General features: G+C 44.2%; 1 protein-coding gene across 3 annotated transcripts in view; it reads left to right on the plus strand.

Moving 5' to 3' along the window:
- Nucleotides 1-23,133, plus strand: part of ABCC4 (ATP binding cassette subfamily C member 4 (PEL blood group)) — a 265,767-nt gene that overhangs the window by 154,038 nt on the left and 88,596 nt on the right. For all 3 annotated transcript variants that reach the window (XM_040487238.1, XM_040487236.1, XM_040487237.1), the window contains one exon: nucleotides 18,340-18,419. In XM_040487238.1, coding sequence (XP_040343172.1) covers nucleotides 18,340-18,419 — 80 coding nt within the window. The remainder of the gene's footprint in view (nucleotides 1-18,339; nucleotides 18,420-23,133) is intronic.

The raw sequence follows: 23,133 nt of genomic DNA on the forward strand, positions 1-23,133 counted from the left end.
GACGCGGGGCTCGAACTCACGGACCGCGAGATCGTGACCTGGCTGAAGTCGGACGCTCAACTGACTGCGCCACCCAGGCGCCCCTAGTCTGTATATTTTTTAATACGTATATTTTTTTTACTTTTGAGAGAAAACGCACATGCGAGTGGGGGAGGGGCAGAGACAGAGGGGGACAGAGGATCTGAAGTGGGCTCCACGCTGACAGCAGCCAGCCTGGTGCGGGGCTTGAGCTGATGAACTGTGAGATCATGACCGGAGCTGAAGCCAGAGGCTCAACCGACTGAGCTACCCAGGCGCCCCGACCATCTTAATGATTTTAAAGTGCACATTCAGTGACATTAAGTGCATTCATATTGTTGTACTGTGTCACCACCATCCATCTCCAAAATTTTTTCATCTTTCCTAACTGAAACTCTGTTCCCATTAAAGAGTAACTCCCCACGCGCACGCCCTTGCCTGTGACAACCACCGTTCTGTCTGTTAATGTGATTATTCTAGATACCACATATGAGTAGAATCATATAGCATACCTTCTTTTGTGACTGGTTTATTTCATGTAACATAATATCCTCAAGGTTCATCTATGTTGCAGCATGTGTCAGAATGTCCTTTCTGTAGGCTGAATAACATTCCTGTGTACATACGTGTATGTGTGTGTGCCGCATTGTGTGCTTATTCATCCATTGATGACCACTAGGAACTGCTTCCGTCTCTGGCGATCGTGAATAATGCTGCTATGAACATGAGCGTACAAGTATTTCTTTAAGACCTTGTTTTCGGTCCTTTTGGGTGTATCTCCAGAAGTGGAATTACTGGATCATATGGTAGTTCTGTTCAGTTTCTTTAGGAGCTACCATAGTGTTTTCCACAGTGGCTGCATCATTTCACGTTCCCACCCAGCAGTGCAAGGGCTCCAGTTTTTCCACATCCTCACCAGCATTTGTTGTTTTATCTTTTTGGTGTGTGTGTGTGTGTGTGTGTGTGTGTGTGTGTGTGTGTGTGTGTGTTTGCTTGTTTGTTTGTTTGTTTTGTTGTTTAGTAGCCATCCCAATGGGTGTGAGGTGGTCAGACCCTTTATCTTCTTGAGTAAATCATAGGAGGTGGCTTTGGGCACCAGTGTAGCAAGTGCCAGTTCCCCTGGAACAGTTGGGTAGCACATTCCTGAAAGCAGGCTGGCCATGCGGGTCCCTCGTGCGGCTTCTGTGCTCAGAGTGCAGGTTTCTTTGTTACTAGTCTCCTCCTGTTGCCTTTTCTTGGCACGCTTCCTCCTTTTTAATCCTACACTTGAAAATTAGATCAAACGCGAACCGTGTTTAGATTTATTTACAGTTTCTTAACTCCTTTCCTGTTTTCCTTTTGACAGGCCTGGCATAAGAAGTCTTTTTCAAGTAGTAAATTAATTTAGGTGGCAAGCACCCTACCTGAATTTTGTTACATGCTGGCAGTTTAGATAAATGGATATTATAATCTCAGCACATTTCTGCCCAACGCTACTGTGCCGATTTGCAAGAGTCTACAAAAGTGATAATATTCTGTCAGTTTGGGGCCTAGAAGAAGAAGTAGGAAAAAAGCAGGTCATATTTTCTTATTTGTATTTATAGGATGCCTGTGGGGAAGCTGGAAATGCCATGTCGCAGTTTACATGCCTAAATACACACGAAGAAAGATAAGGAACTCAAAGACGTTTCTTTGTAGGTAGACGAGAAGAGAGAGGGTCCAGATCAGTGACTGTCAGCCGTGTTGCAGATACATCCTCTGTTGCGACCAAAGGTTTTTTTTTCCCCCCTTAAACTTACCATTTCCTTGAAGAATAGTCTATTTTTAATGACTTCATTGATTTGACGATTGGGTTACAATGTATTTTATTTACTGCTGAAATGTTTCATTCCCGTCAGCACTTAATGTGAATAAATCTACTTTTTGGCACCACTTTGATAGACTGTAAAACTGCTTATATTTGCAGGAAAATTTGTTTTGCCATGGTACGTTTATGTACAGATGCAGTGTGCCTCCCCCCTCACCCCGCAAATCATTCTGTGTCACAGCTGAGCTGAGAAGTAGACACACACGGGACTCTTTATCATTGTGTGCTATATCTGAGCAGCATAGAACAAATTTTGCGTTTCACGTCAGAGGGATCACAAAAATAGGTTTAATTTTCATAATTAAAGTCCGTTTTTTCGTGCTTTATTTTTTTGCTACTGTGTTAAGACTGCATATTTTGATTAATAGTTATGTATTTACTGAAGCACTATATAGCGTATCCTGCATTCACTGTTATAGTCTGCGTATGAATTTAATATTTTATATCCAACAAGACCCTGTAAAAGTGGATCTTTATTTCCTATTGCCCAGTTTATGAGCAAAGTTGAAATACATTTTGCTAATAAGTTTTCCATGACGTTGCTTAACTTTTTCATGAAAACCATGTCATGTATATTTAGCTTTGATTCATTATAATAAATGCAACAGTGAGGGTGGGGAGAAGAGGATATAGATCTTCAAAAAAATTTTATTTTGTGAAACATTACTTTGGAAAGTAAGATGTAGTATATATTCTGTTCTTAAAGAGAAATGTAGTTAATGTTTTAATTTCTTAAATCTTACTTTCAAATGCTTGGTAAAACGAGTGATGACCCAGCATTTAACAAAGCCAGCCTAAGAAACTCCTCTCTGAAGACAGACAAATAGAATCATTGACAGTATCTGCAATATAACACCATAAAGCCCATTTTCAGCCAACTCGGCGATCTCTAATTCAGATCTGAATCGACAATGAAGGGCAAAAATCATGCATTTTAAAAACAGCAGCATTAGTGAGACTACGGAGGCACTTGTAATGCTAGTGTAGGCAAAAACCAGCCTACAGAGCTATGTCGTTTTTCTTGATAGTCTCCTTAGGAAGAAATGAACTTGCAGGAAGGTAATAGAGTCCCTCTGAGAAAACGTGATGAGAAGTCTTTGGGAATTATCAACCAAACTTAAAACGGACCTTGGTTTTCACGGGCAGTTGTGTTATAAAGGGATGTTTAATTTAAAGGAACCGAGTTGATAAGGTAGGTGGTGCAGGAAACCAAAAATGTTGACCGCGTTTTTGCTGGCCAGACAAATTGTGTGGATCGAGGGTTTTTATTGCGGGCAGTCGTCTGCCGCTAGCGAAATGGCCAATGCTGGCCTTTGCTTGGGGCTGGAAGGTAGGTTCTGAGTCTGCTGTTCTTTTCCCTGCTTCTCTGCTTCCCAGAGGGGTGGTCAAATGTCCAGCTCTCTCCTTTTTCCCTCGGGAAGAAAAGAGTTGCCTAGCTAGCATGCTGGGACCCCAGGGCTCACGCGCCCATGTGCCTGCGAGCGGCCACGCACAGTCTGAATCATGCACTTGAGCAGCGTGCTAAGTGAGGAAGGAAAGAATATCACGCACAGGGGGTTGATGTCTTTTTATGGGAGAACAAAAGAGTTTCGATTCTTTCACTTCTGATTCAGCCTGGCCATTGTGTGGCAGAGGGGGTTTAATGAATCATTGTTTAACTAAGCTCCTGCCAAGTATTTGACCATTAAATAGCCTCTAGTGTGTATAGAGTTCTTCTCTGACAGACTCCTATTTGACTGTGATTAATTGGCATTGAATTGTTATTTAATTACACCTCTGCAGAAATCTAAGAACAGTTTGTGTTCTGATTAAGTTATTTGATGTAAAAACACACACGGTGCTGTGGAAGTCAGCTCCGTCCTTTCTGCCCCTTGTTGCTGACAGGCCAACTCCTGGGGCTGCTCTCAAAGCCCATGGAATGTCCCTCAGTATCAAAAATCCAAGTAGAGTCTGGGTTTTAATTTTTCTCTTAATATATCAAAGTGTTTTGGGAAGCCCAGACTTTATACTGTAAGTCTGGAAAGCTTTTCTTTTATGTTAACATTCTTTATGAGTTTCTTACTGGCCTATGTTAGACATGTTAAGCAGGTGTATTGACTTCCTCAGTTCACAGTTACAGTGTTCTTCCCATGGACACGCATGAGATGTCCAGGGGAGAAGACCTCCAGCTGGATGATTGCCAGTGAAGAGCCGAGGGAGAGAAAAGACAGCAGTGGCAGGTTCTGGTTTGGGCGTGTCTGTCCTTGGGGAGGAGCTGACAGCAAGAGAGGGGATGAAGTGACCATTGTGGGGAAATAGAGTTTGGAGAGGTGAGAACCTCAAAATACAAGGGTGGTGGTCGTATTTGGGGAATGAGCAGGGTAGCGGGAATGTAAAGAGATGGATATTACAGGGCAAAATAATTCCACCCCAGCGTACATGCATATTTCAAGGAGAGGGTTATTAGAATGTGAGATGCTACAGAAAAATCCAGAAGAATGAGGATTGCGGGTAACTGGTTATTGGTTTTAGGGACCGGACGGATGACTGGTTTATACCAGTGTCCTTCTGAACAGGACAGAAGCTGGATAGGAAGGGGGAAGGTACTTGGATAGGTCTCAGTTCCACGTGCAAAAAAGACAGTTGTGCGGCTGAGAGGTAGCATGTACCCTAAGCTTTTTGTAACTGGCAAGACAGTAGAATTATAACACTTAGAGCCTTATTTCCAGCTCTGACAACTTTTTCTGAATTGTTAGAAGATGTAATAAAGTAGCTGAAAATGATTCCTTTCCCTTTTTTTAATGGTTTCCCTCCTTCCTTTTTTCCTTCCCTCCCCTCCCTCTCCTCCCTTTCCTTCTTAATTTTTTTCTTTTTCTTTTCTTTTTTCTTTTTTTTTTAAGACAAAGGTCCATTTACCTTCAACACAGCCCAGCCAGTTTTGTGTAACACCTGTTGGTGGTTCCCGGATATTAAAATGATGTGCCGCAGAGGAGACTTGGGTGTTGGTTGATCTGTCTCCAGCACACCTTCAGTTACTTTACATAGGGTGGGGAGTGGGAGGGCCCATTGTCTTCAAGTTTAGTCACGTTCTCACACCAGACGTTTTGCTGTCCTATTTTTGAGCATTACGTATAACTGGTATGTGTGCTGGAGATGGGAAGAGTTGATTTTGCATGTTGAAGGGTAATTTCCAGTCAGGGTTTTCTCAGCTCTTGGATCTCACACTTGCCTTTGTGGAAGAGGGGCTTCTTTGCCAAGGTGAATGCTTCATGAACAGGTATTGCTATCACCACCTCTGTGGAAACACATCCCAGGGGTGAGACTGCTCCATGTTTTTACCACCCACGCGGGGGGGGGCCGCCCCAGTGCTCATGCCTCTGGAGACAGTAAGTAGACACTATGCACCCAGCCTTGAATGACAGGGTACCCTGGGCCAGGAAAAAATCCTTCCTGGAGACAGAGTCGTGCGTTCCTATGGCAGGAGAAGTCAAGTGATTGGTGGTTTCCTGTTTTCTTAGAATCAGAGGTTCCTGACTGAGCCACTTAACTCCATGGCCCTTTCACTTCCTATAGTTCATGCTTTAGCAATCTTCTGAAATCACGCAGATCTTTTGAGTGGGCATTTTCCAGTGGAAAGGGCTTCATAGCTTTCATCAGACCCATGGTGTTTCAGGTTCCCTGTCTGAGAGATTTTTCTACCTGTTGCTGTCCAATGGTCTGTACATCGCTGACCATATGTGGGCTGTGAGGCCACACTTCTGCGTGATGTATGTGTGAGGTCTGGGGTGAAGGAGTTAGCCTGATCTATTTTCCAACGTTTTGCTTCTCAATACTTAAGATGTGTAAAATAATGATTACTTACTGTGCAAAGCATTTCTGGATACTGCAACAAAATTGTTCCCCGGGGCAGTTTGTGAGGTATATCACGCCTTCCAGGTTAATTTCCTAACCATATTTCTCCACATAAATCTCAGTAGGCAGTTTGACTTGCCCCAGGGCCACACAACCGGTTAAGGTTTGGAATGGGGTGGATCTCAAACCCCTGGACTTTCCTGATCAGTCCTGTGTTTTATTAGACTCGGTGTCCTCATTCCATTTTCTCGTTCATTTGCTCCCTTGTTAGTCTTTTCATTCAGCTTACAGTAACTTATGTAATTTAATTTTGAGGTGGAGTTATTTTAAATGATTTACTTTAATTATGGTTAGCCAAGAGAGAATTCCTGGAACTCTTTTAATCGGGACTGATATTCAAAGTGTTTCGCATGTAGTAGAGCAGGCGTTAGCCAGTCAGGATGAGCCTGGTTTGGTCATCACACTTTATACTGGCCCTGCCTGTAACTTTATGGGTTCATCCTTATCAGTAGATGCTTAGTAGAGCTTTCGAACGTGTCCAGTAAAGTCACTCCGTGTCATTGATATGTTGCCTTGAACTGTCTGGATCTCTGTCACCCTGGGCACGAGTCCTGGCTTGCCTACCTTACAGCTGAGTGTCCTTGAGTTAATTTCTTTCTGTCTCATCTGTAAAATAGGGACTGTATCTTGCATATGGTTTTGAGATGATGTGTATGGCGTGCTTCACAGTTTCCAGCACTTACTTGGTGCCCGGGTGGTGGTAGTGGGTGGTGGCCTTCTAGAAACTAAGCATAGATGAACCAAAACAACCACAGGAGGAAATCCTGACTACATCTCTGATGTGTAGCACAAGGCTCTGGGATGAGTCAGTGTGGGGGGTTGTCTGTGCATATAGAGCCTGGAACAGAATTAGTCCCGGGACATCTTCTGTAGCACTCATCAGACATTTTCCCAGCCTGGGCTGGATATGTAAGACGTCCCTCCATCCTGACTCCACTTCTTCCCTGTGTCAGCACTTCTTCCTTACAGTCGTGGCTTTGAAGAGGCCCTGATGAAAGAGAGCATTTAGATCTCTTTCTGACCACAGGGAATTTTCACTGCAGCTTCCCCAACATCTGGATTTTCCCACTCCTGGCACCCAGGCGCTCTCCTGTCTCCGCACACCTTAGGTCATGCTCTTCCTATCAACTAGGCAAATATTTGTCTTCCTTTTGCCTGTCCCACCTCTTAGTCCTCACACATGTCATTCCCCCTACCTGGACGAACTCCATTCTCCATCAACCCCTTCTCTGCCCTCCTTCCATGTTGTCGGGCGGTGACTCCACCGTGAAAACTTGTCAGGCTGACCCTGTAACTCACATCATCTGGTGACACCCTGTGCTGCTGCCTTCTGCATGCTCCCTGCCCTCTGGGTGTGTGCTCACGGAGTTCTTGGTCACTGCAGACACCGCACTCATGTCTGTGTGTCCTGTTAACCTGCTTCCAAGTTAGATTATAAAATGCCCCGAGAGACACCAAACAGGTTTTAAACCTAAATGGCAAGCAGTGAGTAGGGGTTAAAGATATTTTCCTTGGTTGCCTACCAGCGGGTAGGGTACAGAGTAAGAATGTGGTGACCTGGAGGCAGACTTGAAGGTGTATATAGAAAACAGATGGTAATACTGCCCTTGGTCTCGAAGACAGTGGGATTTTATAAGTCATCTTGTTTGGACAGTCCACCTGCTGTCTTCCAGGGAAAAGAGATGAGAACGATCCCATTAGGCAAAGGAAGAACACACCCATCCTTTTGAAACTCATTCCCCCCAGTCTGTCAAGTTATGTAATGAAACCTTGAAATTTTTATTTTTTTTTTATAAATTTTTTTTTCAACGTTTTTTATTCATTTTTGGGACAGAGAGAGACAGAGCATGAACGGGGGAGGGGCTGAGAGAGAGGGAGACACAGAATCGGAAACAGGCTCCAGGCTCTGAGCCATCAGCCCAGAGCGTGACGCGGGGCTCAACTCCCGGACCGCGAGATCGTGACCTGGCTGAAGTCGGATGCTTAACCGACTGCGCCACCCAGGCGCCCCGAAACCTTGAAATTTTTAATTTCAACTAATTTTAACTATTTTTAATGTCTTAATTATATGACAAGGCAGGTGACCACTGGACTTTGGCAATGCAGCGTGGTTATTCTAGAAAGGCACATTTTTATACCTTAAAAAAATAGGTTTGTTTTTGAGAGAGAGAGCATGCATGAATCGGGGAACTGAAGCAGGCTCTGTGCTGACAGCAGGGCAACAGAAGCAGGGCTAAAACTCAAGAACCGTGAGGTCATGCCCTAAGTAGAAAGGCATGTTTTTATATCACTAGAGGAGAACTTGAGATCCCTAGTTGATTTACTGCAGTCCTGATTCTGTCTCAACTCCCAGGAGATTTAAAAATCCCAGAACATTAGGTGACAGGCAAACACCGGGCAGACTGGTGTATCCCTTAGGTTTATATACCTGTGGCTTTTCCCTAGTCTTTTTTTTTTTTTTTTTAATATTTATTTATTTTGAGAGAGAGACAGAGAGCTGAGGAAGGGCAGAGAGAGGGAGAGAGAGAATCCCAAGCAGGTTCCATGCTGTCAGCACAGAGCCCAGTGCTGGACTTGATCTCACAAACCATGAGATCTTGACCTGAGCTGAAACCAAGAGTCAGATGTTTGACTGAGTCACCCAGTGCCCCTTTCCCTGACTCTTTCAACTGCTGCCACTAGAGCGAGCAGGAGACACACCTTGGACCTGCTCCCAGGACCTCAGTTCATCTTTTCCTGGCACGTAAGCAAGTAGTCGGGGAGGGCAGAGGAAAGCCAGCAACTAGAGGTGCGTTTACCCGGTATTTGCTGTGACGAGGACGAAGGGCCCTCTGAGGGGCTATCCATAGGGAACAGTAGGCTTCTCCCTCGGTGTGGGGTTAAAGTCACCCTCTCAGGCACCTCTTGGGTGCCACATTCGGTGCCTTAAGAAGATGCTGTGAGTTAAGGATGCACCTTTTGAAGGCTGCCGTTCACATTAAATGCTGTCTCTTGTGTGATTTTACCTTTGAGCTCTTAGGGGTAATTCCTGGCTTTATAGAAATTCCATAAGCTGAGGCCATGGACAGGCCAGCACTTTTTCCTTGGGGCCTTCCCGTACCTGTGCCTTGTGTCCCCTCTGCTGTGTGCATGTTCCTTCCGCCCTTCCTACGTGCTCTCCGCCACCTGCTTCCTCGGCCTCATGTGACGTTCGTCTGCTCCACAGCCATCCCTCTTTCTTCTCTGTCAGCTGCCCCCCACCCACCCCTGTGGACTGCGTCCCCTTCCCCTCTTCCACCTCTGAGACACTGGGTTCCTTCACTTTCTAGTGCTTTCCTGGTGTCAACGTTGGCTTCTGTAAATTGCTGTACCCAAAACTCGTTCTGCAAGTGGAAATTTCAGACACCCTTTGAAGGAGCACAGACAAATTGGTTCAACAGCGGCACAAGGAAAGTGACAAGTATGACAAAGCAGACACTTCATGTTGCAACATAAATTTCCCCAGATGGGAAAACACTGCCAAAAAAGTGTTTTCGAGCACTTGAAATAAAGAGACGGAAATTGGAAAACAAACCGTTTGTTACTTATAGCAGAAGGACTTGTTTTATGTATTCATTCAGAATATGTTCACGCGCTTTGTATGTGCTAGGCATCAGTCAGGCCCCGGGGAAACAGCAGTGAATAAAACAGAACCCCCTGTCCTAAGGATGCCTGTGTTCTAATTTAATTTGTGTGAATAGAAAAAGAGACAAATGGTTTTTAGCTCTTGAAGGTAAAGAAGGGAATTTAGGGGCGCCTGGGGGGGGGGGGGGAGCTCTGTCAGTTAAGTGTCTGGCTCTTGATTTTGGCTCAGGTCGTGATCTCTCAGTTTGTGGGATCAGGCCCCGGGTTGGGTTCTGCACTGACAGCATGGAGCTTGCTTGGGATTCTCTCCTTTTCTCCCCTCTCTCTGCCCCTCCTCTGATCACAGGCGCACACACACTCTCTTTCTCTCTCAAAATAAAAAATGAACATTTAAAAAAGGAATTTAAAAGGGCAGTAATTACGCTTGTAAAGGTGACAAGGTTATCACGCAGGTTCTTGAGACAGAAGGAACTTTCCAGATTCTTCCTTGTTACTCAGAGAGTGATCCGTGGGCCAGCAGCACCAGCATCACCCGGGAGCTATTAGAAACACAAGATGTCAGGCAGCACCCGTAGCTCTTGAGAATCTACATTTTGACCGGGTCTGTGGGAGATTCGTGTACAGATTAAAGTTTGGGAAGCATTGTTCTGATGAGTGTTGGGCTGTTTCTGATCTGATGCCACTCAGAGACTCATCCGCTCTCAACGTCCTGGTGAGTTTGCTGACGTGTTCATAGCTCAAAGAAGACAAGAGCATCAGTATGATCCCTCATGACCAAAACGCACCTCTGATTGTGTCCCTTGATTGACATGCAGGAAGAGGCCACTGAGTGGGTTCCAGGTCTCACCATCTTGTCTTTAGTGTGAGCTGCTTTCCTGACCTTTATTTTATACATTTGTTTATATTTTTGTGTAAGAGTCCATCTTTAAAAAAGAAAAAAGGTTGGAAAGTCACTGGGTTTATGGCATTTTATTAGCAAATCCCGTTTGGGCACCCGCCGGGCACTTGACATTTTGTTATATAGGTCGTGTGTGAAATGTGGTTTCTGTTTACAGAGGGTGTATAGCCTAGCTGTGAATGTAGGACTAATATACTTGAAAAACAGTTAGACCGCTGAATGGATTTATGAGATGTTCCGAGAATATCCCCAGACTCTAGAGGGAATCTGGAAGCAAGCTGGAATAGTCTCTCATCAAATAAAGTGTCAGAAAAACTGTGCCTTAGACCGTGAAAATTGCTTATGTCTTTGCTGAGGGCGTATTGAGTGCTATTTCAGGCCCTGCTCGGTTGCGGGGTCGCCGCAGTCCTCGTCGCTAAAAGTAAGAGTGGAGGTCAGAGGCAGGCTCTGTACAGCAGCAAAATGTATTGGCTGTGAAAGCTCTGTAATCTAGAACCATGGGGTGCGGAGGGTGCAGGAGTGTGTCTCAGGTAACCTCAAGCAGCCCCAGAAGACAGCGCCATGTTTAGAAACCGTCAAACCATCGACGTTCAGAATGTTCATTCTGGGTTGTCAAGAAAAGAGTATTTTATGCTCTGTATCTTTTGTTTGCAAAGACAGAAAATCTGTAGTTCACGTGAAAGAGGTTCTGCTAAAATGATTACAATAAATAAAGCGTTTGTTACCTAAAAGGGTAATTAGGAATTTGAACATTAAACTTTACAAAATCTATCATTTCCCTAATTTTAGTAAGCAAATCTCTCATTGGACCTATGGTGACAGTTCTAGTCAGGGCACTTGGGATGACAGGGACGGGGTGCACCCAAATTCAAAAGTGTGATTGCAAGGAAGCAGGCATCCCACGGAGCCGAAGCAGGGCCCACTTTCCCAGGAGCTGGGCCCTTTGTCTTGGGGCTCCTGCATGTACCCAGGCTCCTCGGCTTGGGTGAGGAGTCTGTCCCACTTTCCTGCTTCTCTCTCTGGCCTCGAGGTTCTCAGCTAGTCAGTGGCTCAGTCACCCCATGCCCCTTGGGTCTGTTAACTGTGGCCAGGCCTGTGGCGGGTTCCTGAGAGGGTGGCCCAGGTCTCCTGAGCCTGTCCGATAAAGATGGAGGAGGTCGAGTGACCGGCACATGTCTAGGAGCTGCGTTTGTCAGCAAGGGTTTCATGGAGGAGAAAGGGCTGAGAAATTTGGACGGATGGGACTGAGCAAGGAGGGAGGGCCTTCTTGGCGGGTGAGTGGGAGAGAGGGAAGGCCCCCATGAGAGCAAGAATGCAGCTGGGTGTGATGGATGGGAGGCCAGGAGGGTTCCTCTCTTCTGTCCCTTCTTGCATCACTGTTCCTCAAAGCTTTGACAGATTGGATTTGCCAGATAAAAAAATTGAGGATCTCCATCGGACTATTTTAAATGCAAAGTTAGGTCCTGCTAGTAATTTAGGTGAGGTAGAGATAAGTCAAAATGACTTAAAAGTTTTCACTCTGGTGTTTGGGCAGAAGTCTAAGGCAAATTTGGAAAAGTTGGACGTGGGGATTTGTGGGCCAACCTCAAAGGCTTCTGTTCAGTTTAGATGTGTCGAATTTAAGATGTTTTGTAGGACACCCAGGTGCCCCAAGGAAGCCCTGGAAGATCAGGAGTGGAGATAAGATTTGATATGCATAAGCAAACAGGAAGTCATTAGAAGGAAAGTGAGTAGAGTTTAGGAAGAGAACCAGGAAAAGAGAAAGGTGGTCCATGGCTGTGTCCTTAGAAAAAAGTAGACTTTGTCATGTCTCCTTTTTCTGATGTGTGGAAATCCCAGGATGGCTTGGCAGGAACACCTGCCCCTTATGAAATATCACTGTGTCACCCTGAGCAAGGCTGGACCGTGGGTCCTCCTCTCTGTCACAAGGAGCTTCATCTGTAGGGATTTGAACGTCTCTGTTAGCTTCAAAACCCTTTCTTCAAAGGCCGCCCCTGTCTGTGTGTCCAGATGATGGAAGGGAGCCTGTTTAGGGGCAGCTTGGGGAAGGGTGGGGTGTCTGGAGCTGAGTGAGGTTGGCTTCCGCCTCCTCTGCCACCTCCTTCTTCCAGGCACCTCTGTGCAATCTCAGACTCTTGACAAGACGCGGTTTGGAAATTACTAGCCCTGGTGACCTTGCGCGCCTCCTAAAAGCTGTAAAATCCCCTGTTGATAACGCGGACAACACCCTGCCACATCACAATTGAGAGGGCACCTTCACAAGCGCAGTCTCATTTATCCTGTGGTGCAGTGGAGGCAAGTATTCTCATCTCCTGTTCACAGATGAGGGGTTGTGTGTAAGCGGGCACTGCAGGACTTGCTTAAAGACCGGTGGCTACCGGGTGTCAGAGGACAAGCACTTTGCGTGTTTCCCGCTGACGGTTTCTTGATTCCTGCTGCGCTTCAGGCCATTCCTGCAGCAGCTGCCATGTCGACGACCTGTTCTGACACCAGAGGTGATGGAAACATTGAGTTCCCAAACTTCCTTAGTTCCCACTCCTGTTCTTGTGCTGTCTCGGCTGCACTGGTTTGTGCAGAATGATGCAGAAAGTCCATGCTTGTCCTGCTCCCTCATGCCGCACACAAGTTTTCAGCCCGGGGACCGTCTCTGGGCTCCACCGAACGCTCGTCTCCACCCCATCGCGATGCGTTGTACCTGCCAGGTATGGGTCTGTTCTCTCTGCCCTTTTGGAGAGACCGTGGCCTCTCTTGGCCACAGGCTGCTTGCAGGCGCTAGCTCCCCCTTCTCACCGGCCAGCGGTTCTGCTTGTCCTCCCCACCCTGCCCTCTGCGCTCCACCACACTCATAAGCCGGCCCAGACCCAGCGCTCCTCGTTTCTGACTCTGCAGGGCTGTTCAACCAGTGGCCGATTTTTATCCAAATAATTAGGTTCTAGAGTTTTCCATGAAGCTACACATGAGCACTGGAAAGAAGTTCCAAATATCCAAGAACTCCTCATGAAACACATCTACTTTCACCCTTTAGGTCAGGTGTGGCATGGCCTGATGGGGCCTTCTGTGCCAATGTTCATGACCACTTCGGTGCCAAAGAATACAGATCAGAAGAAAGGAACTACTGAGGCATCTGGGTGGCTCAGTTGGTTAACCATCCTGACTCCTGGTTTTGGCTCAGGTCACGATCTCGCAGTTTGTGGGTTTGAGCCCCACATCGAGTTCTTTGCTGTTAGTTCAGAGCCTGCTTCAGATCTTCTGTCTCCCTCTCTCTCAGCCCCTCCTTCACACAATCTCTCTGTCTCTCTCAAAAATAAACAAACATTAAAAAAAAAAAAGAGGGAACTACTGACATACTGTGTAGCATGGATGGACCCAGAAATGTTGGGCTCAGTAAAAGAATTCAGACACAAGAGACAACATACTGTATGATTCCATTTGTATGAAATGTCCCAAAAAGGCAAATTTATAGAGAAAGAAAGAAGATTAGTTGTTGCTTGAGGCTAGGAGTGGGAACAGAAAGTCATTGTAAATGGCATGAGGGATCTTACTAGGGGAACAAAAATGTTTTCAAGCTAATCTTTGGCGATGGTTGTATTTCTCAGTAACATTACTTAAATTCATTGAATTGTATTCCTGAAACGGGTGAATATCATATGATGTAAAGTATATACCTCAATAAATCTCAATATTTTATGATACCTAAACACGCCTTCTTTTTTTGTTTAAAAAAATAAAAAGAAGTGCCTGTGTGGTTCAGTCATGTAAGCATCCAACTTCAGCTCGGGTCATGATCTCACAGTTCATGGTTCTGTGGTGACAGCTCGGAGCCTGGAGCCTGCTTCAGACTCTGTGTCTCCCTCCCTCTTGCCCTGCCCTCCTTCCGCTCATGCTGTTTGTCTCTCAAAAATAAATATTAAAAAAAATTAAAAAGAACACATGAAAAGAATAGGGCCCACATTAGACCTGGGAGCTTCGAAGTTTCACATTACAGTTTGGTTATAAGGAGGCTGAGGTATCCTGGGTATGACAGAGATATCAGAACTCCACTGACTAATAGGTGGTTGACTCCACTTCAGACTGTAGAGTCCATTCTTAAAATAAGATCGCTAAAAATTTGTATTTGGACAAGTTTGATGACCTCTTTCCTGAGCTCCTGTCTTATGGACAGAACAGTTAGGAGGACCCTGGTTGGTTCTCTGGTGGTGTGGACTTCAAGGGAGGTCTCTGCCCACCCTGCCCTTTGTTCCCAGGCTTTCTCTCCCCTCCCCAACTTACTTCCTTACACAAGTCATACATAGTTACTGTAGAAAAAGAGCACTGATAAAAAAAATTTAAATTGCACATAATACATTAAACACTTGTTTCAGACTTACTGTTCAAATTCCTACGTCTCACTGGCTGAATGACCCACATTGAACATATTCGATGCATTTTTTATTCACTCCCTGGAAATGGAATTTCTAGGTCATAAGGGATCCATTCTTTAAAGAAAAAAATTTTTTTAATGTTTATTTTATTTTTGAGAGAGAGAGAGAGAGAGTGCAAGCAGGGGAGGGGCAGAGACAGAGGGAGACACAGATTCTGAAGTAGGCTCCATCCAGGCTCTGAGCTGTCAGCACAGAGCCTCACATTAGGCTTGAACCCACAAACTGTGAGATCATGACCTGAGCCGAAGTCAGATGTCTCACCGACAGAGCCACCCAGGCAAGGGATGCACTCTTAAAGTTGTTCATACATACTGCCCAGTTGTTCCCCCGAATTTACCTGTACAATGTGGATTTTCATTATATGTGAGTCTAAAATGCGATCTGGCCACCAGAATGGACTGTGCTTGTTGGCCTCAAGATAGGTTATTTATCCTGTGCAGAGTAGGGAAGATGGTGTTACGAGTCTGCCCCAAGGTAATCAAATGATGCCTGAGCTATTGATTTTAATCACGGGCACAAGGCATTCACTGAGACCGGCCATCTGAGTCTGGGCAGGACACGATGGCCAAGATGGGACACTGTGCTGTATGAGGGCTAATTGAGGCACCGGGGACTCACTCTGGAAAGGATATGAGTAACTTTCTTCGAGCATTTGAAGGGCTGTCATGTCAAGAGAAATTAGATACATTCCATGTGGTTCTAAGAGCAGAATAAGCAGAGGGTTACATGTTCTAGGAAAAGGCAAGATTCGGTTTAATGTAAGAAAGCCCTGCCTAACAGAACAGAATCTGAAAATGGATTGGGCTCCCCTTCCTTATCATGAATCCCCCTTCCCTCTACATCCCTGGAGATGTTCCAGCAGGCCAGATGCCATTTGGATGCAGAGGCATGGCATGTGTGTGAAGGGAATTCATCATGCGGATTTGATTTGGGGACCTTTGAGAAAAGTTTAGAACTATGAGGCCATGAACTTGAAATCACAGCTCTGACTGTAACAGTCTATGGCAGGGCCAGATGAAATAGTCTGCAAACACCATTCGTCCCATTAATTGTTTCTTGGAGCAAGGAAGTAATTTATTGACTCTTCTAATCTCACATTTTCTGGACTCTGCCTCCTGGTGAATGAGAGTTTAGGGTTTTGACAGTCTTTGACATCTAGTTCAGTTCACTTATTGTAGTAGCTGTGTTGGGAGAGTTGGTTTTTCTCAGTTGTTTGTGTTCTCCTTGTATTTTATGCTGTGCGCCAATCTGGTTCTCTCAGACCCTAAGACTCCTGCTTCTGGTAGAAGGTAAAGAGGATGATTTTCACATATCATTCATCTCTGTTGCTTTTTCATCTTAAAAACAACAACAACAACAACAACAACAACTTGAGTATTGGTTTCAGTATTTAAAAAAAAAATTTTTTTTTTTAACGTTTATTTTTGAGACAGAGACAGAGCATGAACAGGGGAGGGGCAGAGAGAGAGGGAGACAAAGAATCCAAAACAGGCTCCAGGCTCTGAGCCATCAGCACAGAGCCCGACGCGGGGCTCGAAATCACGGACCTTGAGATCGTGACCTGAGCCGAAGCCGGACGCTCAACCGACTGAGCCACCCAGGCGCCCCATTGGTTTCAGTATTTTTTAAGCTGAACCATACTTTTGCAGTGTTCTGAGTCCTGACTGTGTTGAAAAGCGGTACTTTTCCTTTGAAGAAATGACCAGTGTTTTAAACTGTGTCTTTTAGCGTTTTTAGATGCATGTTTTTCTTATCTTGGTATTGGTACTTTGGGAAGTTAAAAAGTAACTAGGTAGTCCACAAAATCTGTAAGAATATGTGGGAAACTGCCCGTCTAATTTTAATGTTTCTAAAGCACAACTGGTCAATCACTTAACCTTTGGCCCCTCAAAGTGTAGTCTGGAGAGCAGCAGCAAGGGCGTTCCCCCCACGCCGCCAAGTGAGCTAGAAACGCAGAATCTTCAGCTCCAGCCTGAAGCTACTGAATGTGCATTTTAACAGGTTGACCTGACAGTGCCCGGTTGTCAGACTTTCTCAGGAGACTAGCTGCAGATCCTGTGGGTAACAGCAATTCTCTTACCTTGGTGTTTGGTTTTGAGCACCTGATAATGTACCTGGCATTGCGACTAGGTTCTTTCACGTGCATGAGCCCATTTAATCCTCCGAATCACTCTCTCAAGGAGGTATTATTAGAGGCTCAGAAAAGCTGTCACCCAGCCTACCAAAAGTGTCACTATAAGAAGCTGTTTTCTGGAGTCTGTATTTCCTACACCTGAGTCAGGAAAATGGAGGCCTGGGAGTGTCACGGTGGCCTAGTGAAGCCTTCAGTCGTTCCAGCTCTTTGCTTGAGTGACCCTGGGCTTCCCTGCTTCCTGGCAGTGGAGGCTCGGCTGCCAGCCTCTGGCCCTTTAGCGTCCAGTTGTAGCTTAGTATGAAGGGCCCGGAGGAAGTCACTTCTGACACATCTCCCCTGCAGTCTGGCTTCCTGAAGCCTCCAGTACAAAAGAAGTTCAGGGACCTAGACAAACGCATTTCTCAGGAATTGCTTACACCAAAATAGGCTGTGTGTGTGTGTGTGTGTGTGTGTGTGTGTGTGTGTGTGTGTAGTTTCCGTTTCCTTTAAATCTTCTCATTTAAAAGACTAGATATTTATTGAAAGTTTGTTCGCACATTCCAGTTCTCAAGCCTTTAGGATGTCCTGTTCTCATGGATTCTGAGAAGGGATATACAATGAGTAATAAGAAACCACCTTTAAGCATTAAGTAATATTTCTTCTTTCCTGCCTACGTTCCTCTGGTTGTGTTGGAAATCTAAGAATGAGTCCGTGTCACACTTGGTGTACCGCAGAAAAAAGCAACTTACAATCCTAGTAGAAAACTCACAACTGGGGAATGGCAGGATTCCAACATTTGCCAAAATGTGAGATGCCGTGAACCATCCTGAGGGGGGGGGAAAAGAGAGGTTATAATTACATCTGTTTAAAAAATACCACTTAGCAAAATTCTGATTACTAAAGCAAAATTAGTATAACAATTGGGGGTCAGTTTATGTATTTTGCAATTGTTTATTTACCAACTCAGCCCCCGAATGGGCATCCTAGATGGCATCTAAAAGGAGGGAATGTTTGGGGCGCCTGGGTGGCGCAGTCGGTTAAGCGTCCGACTTCAGCCAGGTCACAATCTCGCGGTCCGGGAGTTCGAGCCCCGCGTCAGGCCCTGGGCTGATGGCTCAGAGCCTGGAGCCTGTTTCCGATTCTGTGTCTCCCTCTCTCTCTGCCCCTCCCCCGTTCATACTCTGTCTCTCTCTGTCCTAAAAATAAAATAAATGTTGGGAAAAAAAAAAAATTTAAAAAAAATAAAAGGAGGGAATGTTCTAAAATCCACCAACCCTTCCCTGTACCGCTGTAACGTTTTTTTCACCTCCATTTTATCAAAAGTCGGCCAAATTTCAACTCCTTGCCCACTGCCGTTGGTGGTATCTTTGTTTCTCTTTGGGTATCATCCTGTCTTCTTTTTCTTCACCGCTGACATCGGCTTATTTCGTATGAACGCGTGATACATTAAATACATATACGTTTCAAATGTTTTGACTTGTCTGTGAATCGTTTCTCTTAAAGGGCCGGCCTGGGGAAGTGAGTAATGTCTCGCGTCCTGTTGTTGTAGGAGGGATTTTGAACCGCTTCTCCAAAGACATCGGGCACATGGACGACTTGCTGCCCCTGACGTTTCTGGACTTCATTCAGGTAATGCTGGCAGTGACACCAAGTTCTCGCATGGGAACTGCAGTTCCTGTTCTTTCCAGTCCTTTCCTTGGGGGCCGTGGGTGGGCCCTTCGGCCTGACGAAGTCGAGTTATCTTCGTAAAGGCCGTGGTGGTAAGAGGAAGGTGTGGTCTGATTCGGAGGCCAAGTTCACATGAGTAATACCCCGGGTGTAGGAGCGGCTACAGAGTCATGTCAAGGTGGGTTCGAAGCAGCTACAAGCTTGGTAAGCGGCTCTCCGTCTGCCTTCCAGGCATCTGGCATGGATCTCACTCGACCGTGAACACATTTCATAATATAGAAACAGTCACCTCGCACGGAAAGATAGCCTAGATTAACTAAATTATGCATTGTGTTACCACAAAGGACAAATATTTACTGCACCGTTTTTGGGGGATAAAACCAGGTGTGGTTACTGACAAAGAAGAGATTAGTAATAATAAGGTGAAAATAATACTTCGTTAGCAAGGACAATAGAGAGCAGTTATTGTAGATACAAAGCCTTTAAAGGCAAGTACATTTAAGCCAATAATTTGAGTACAGGATCAGAGTCATCTCAGAAAATGTCTTTCTTGTTTTTCTAGGCAGCTTTTCTTTCACACGCTGATTGTGCTAAGTCTTAAGGTGTGTATGTATATGTGTGTGTTTTAAACCCAGCAATCCTGCAGATACCTTCTCTACAGCATTTGTTTTGTCTGTGAACTTGAGGTTCTGAAGAAGTATGTTGGGTCATCTCATGCCTCATCTGCTTGCTCAGTGTTGCTGCACACATGGGATGCTTTTCCTGCTGTTTAATTCTGTCTACTTTTCAGTGATTCAGGCCAGGGGACTTTCTTCTTCATTTCCAAGGGTTTTGTTTTTTGTTTTTTGTTTTTTGTTTTTTTTTTTTAAATGAAGTGCATTTATCAACAACTGCATGCACATTTTCTAAAATCGCTGCTGCTGTTGCTAATATTTCATGACCTTGTGTTTCACTCTCCTCAGTGGTCTAATCATGAACTCATTGTAAGGCCAGGAAGTAGAAATGCTACCACTGAGGTCTGCAATTATCACTTCATCCTGATGGTTCCTCCTCCACCCGACTGTCGCCCCTTCCCCACACTTTTTTTTCAATGCCCAGATATGCTTCCAGTCAAAACTTAGGGATTTTTCTGGAGCCATTGTTATAAAAGGAGCCAGAATTACTTAATTTGGAAAATTAGCTATGTCATAAAAATCAGTAATAGGCCCGAAATGACCACAGGCATTTCTGTGAGTCACAGGGGAAACGGAGCAATGAATATCTGCCTGCAGACAGTGTAGCCAACGAGGAAAGACGTGCGCTGTTACTGGCGTGAAGAAAGGAGACTCCGAGGCAGAGTACTTTTACTGCGAAGATCTCTGATTTTTCCTTCCCTCTTCTGCAAGCTTATTGTATAGATGTGCCCTGCTGGGTTTTGCTGTGTAATTTATCCCCAAGAAGCAATCTTTCACTAAAACAGAGTCACATTTTGACAGAGATTGTTTATTGCTTTGAGAAGATCTGGGGAAAGATTCTGTTTCTTTGCAAGTGCAAGTTAGGCAGAGGCCGAGTTTGTAAAGGTGGGCTGTCCCACTGCGTGCTCAGCACATAGTTGGTCCTCATAATTAGAGTCACCCCACCTCTTTCTGAATGATGTATGGAGACACAGGGATCGATGCCACCTGAGTTCATTATAAAACATTCTGAGCAGCCTCAGAAAATTCTAATCTCATTGTACTTCTCTTTAACCAGAGAGACAAGGGCCTTTTTATTATCTGCTCACTTAATCTTGGTGAGACTTATCCTGGTGGAATACCAGTAGTCCCGATTAGCTGATTTCTTGACTCTAATAGCAGAGGTAAATCTCGATGTTATTGTCTCCAAGAAAGGAGTTTTGTCTAAAGGATAACTCAGTTATCAATTATGATAAAGATCTATTGTCACTTGTTTTGTTGCAGGTGTCTTTAATAAGGCTTCCCATAATCCCTTCAGGAAGAAATATTTTCTCCTTTTAAAAATAGTATTAGCTAAATATAAAAGCTCTGATCCCTGCCATTGTTGTTGATTCTTTGAGGGACATTTCCCAACATTCGTTGTTTAAATGGTTGTCAGGAGGAATCAAGGGAAACTTCATAAACAATGCAGTAACTGGTTCATCTTACTTTGTGTGCAGAGGCCTTTCTCCAAAGGATTTGCATGAGATGAGCAGACTTTTGACTGAGGTATCACTAGGATCATTTTGAAGTATTTGGGCCCTTTGCTATATTAGCAAGCGAAGATTTTTTTTTTTTTTATTAAAGCCACAAAAATGAATTTAACCTGCCCTCAAATAAAGGCCAACAAAAATCAAAATGTAAATTGATTACATTTTTTTTTTTTAAGTTGGTTAGGACTCCGTAAGGATAAAAACAACCCAGTGGTGTTCTGAGACTCTTAATGGAATCATGTAAAGTTAAAATAAACACTATTAGGGTAAGCACATAGAATGAAAACTAATTTTCCAAATCAAATACATTATATTCAATTCATTTTCCCCAATCAACCAAATGTTTAAAACCTGTTAGTTATAACAGCAATCTTCTGGAAATTAATTAGAAGCCTATTAGCTCTGCTAGCTGAGCCGAATGAAGAGGGTTGCTTGTTACATTTCTAAATAGGCTCCTGAATTAAAGCAAAGCAAGGTCAAAATGACAATCAGTTTGACTCACCTCGTGGCGTTGCTTAAGTAGTTTATCTGGTTTTTGTTTGGCCTTTCTCAGGTGGGTGAGAGTTTTTTAAAGGAAATTTTACCTACATTGACTCAGTCCTCTGAGAAATTTAAAAGTTTTAAGTATTAGGGAAAACATACAGGTTATCACGAATATTACCTGTGTGAACAAGCGGCACCTTCCCAATTGCATGGGAATCTAAAAGGGAAACAACTTTCAGACCTCTTTAGAAACTCTTCTAAAGAGTGTCGTTAGCCTCTTTCGGAACTGAGATACTAGAAGGTTGCCTTGTTGCCTTTGTTTCTGATGTCAGTAGCAGAATCAGCTCCTGGCATCAGGAAGCCCGCCCCGTTTTAATGTCTCACATCTGGTTCTTTGGGTAAAAATGTTCTGACTCTGGCAGCCCCGGGGAAGCTCACAGAAGCTCACAGATCCTGAGGCTTTCCGAATGTAACAGGTGAGTTTAATTGAAACGGTTGAGTTTTAAAAGGACTGGGAATTTCCTTGTCAAGAAGTTCCCCTTGGTATTATCTTGCAGGAGATGTGGGCCTTCCCAGTCTGCATATCCTCTACATCAGGTATTCCCGAGCCAGAAAGAACTTGGCAGGATTTACATAGTAACGAATAGAACGCAAACTGAAATCTAAAACTGAGATACCTTCCTGAATAGGGAGTTAAACTTTCCATTTATCAGAATATTCAGATTAAGACTGTCTTGTGCAGTGTGTGTGTGTGTGTTTACCCCTTACTAAAGATACGTATATGATTATGCATTTTTTGGAGAGTTAAAATCAAATCGATATAGACATAATGGGATTACAGTTATCCATGTGAGCTTTTTAATCCATATTACGCATGTTTGATTGCTTTTTCTGTAAGACAGTGATAGTTTTGTTGGTTTTGTAAGCAAGAGTTCAGAAATGTGAACCATTGGGTTAGAACTTCATTGTTTTTCCAGTGGAGTCTGATGCAGAGAAACTGGGGAGAGACGAGAACAGAACCTTCCATTTGAGCCGTGGTGGCTAGAGTCAGTAATACTCTGTAGAAGCAGGTCAGAAATCAGGGGCAGATTTTATTACCCCTGAGATAAGACAATTCTGTTTAAAACCTGAGTACATTTGCTGACCAGGTAGAGCTTATTTTCCTAACTTTGTACCTTGGACTTCAACAAAAGATTTATATTTGTGTAAATATTTGTAGGGTTTTGTTTGTTTTTTTATTTTTTGTTTTATTTTGTTTGGATAGTTAGCTGTTCCTAACCCAGCTCGTGGGAGACTGTGACACCTTGGATTTTGAAATTGTATGTCATTTCCTGTTGTCCTGTGTTAGAGTGGGGCTCCTGTGTGGGATTTGGGAGCCCGAACTGACCTGGGCACGGAACGGTAGTGAATGAAGAAAGTTCGATTGTCGACCTTCTATTTTGGAAGGCTGGGCCAGAAGTGAGGGAAATTTCTGAGTACATTGTAGGAAATAAATGATTCCTACGATCCAAAAAAACAGCAGTCTGCAGGTTACCTCAGGGTTGCCCTGGGCTTATCAGATAAGTTAGCCAATGGCTGGCAGGGCACATCTGGCTTACCAGTGTTGTTCAGACACGTTTTGTTTATTTGCTTTCATGAAAATTGTAACAGCTTTGAGTATTAACGATATTTTTAAAACCAAGTAATCTATCAAGCCAGATATAGTTCTTCACATGTTAAAACTAAATGTCTTTACAAAAATAGGGATCAAATACAAATAGTGTCAAGATCTTCATCTAGACCTCAAACATGACAAATCAATGATGAATAAGACTTTTGGCCTTCAAAACGTGATGTATTTGGGTAAACAAAAGCATAGAGTTAGTGATTAAAATGTCCATTTTTGAGTGTTTGGCTGACTTCCTAATGCCATAGCACAAATACCAGCAGCATAAATCTAGTCTTTAATTTTCTTTCTTTCTTCTTTCTTTCTTTCTTTCTTTCTTTCTTTCTTTCTTTCTTTCTTTC

This window comes from Herpailurus yagouaroundi, unplaced genomic scaffold (genome assembly GCF_014898765.1).
Source record: "Herpailurus yagouaroundi ecotype Mexico unplaced genomic scaffold, PumYag 164, whole genome shotgun sequence".
Taxonomy (NCBI): Eukaryota; Metazoa; Chordata; class Mammalia; order Carnivora; family Felidae; genus Herpailurus; species Herpailurus yagouaroundi.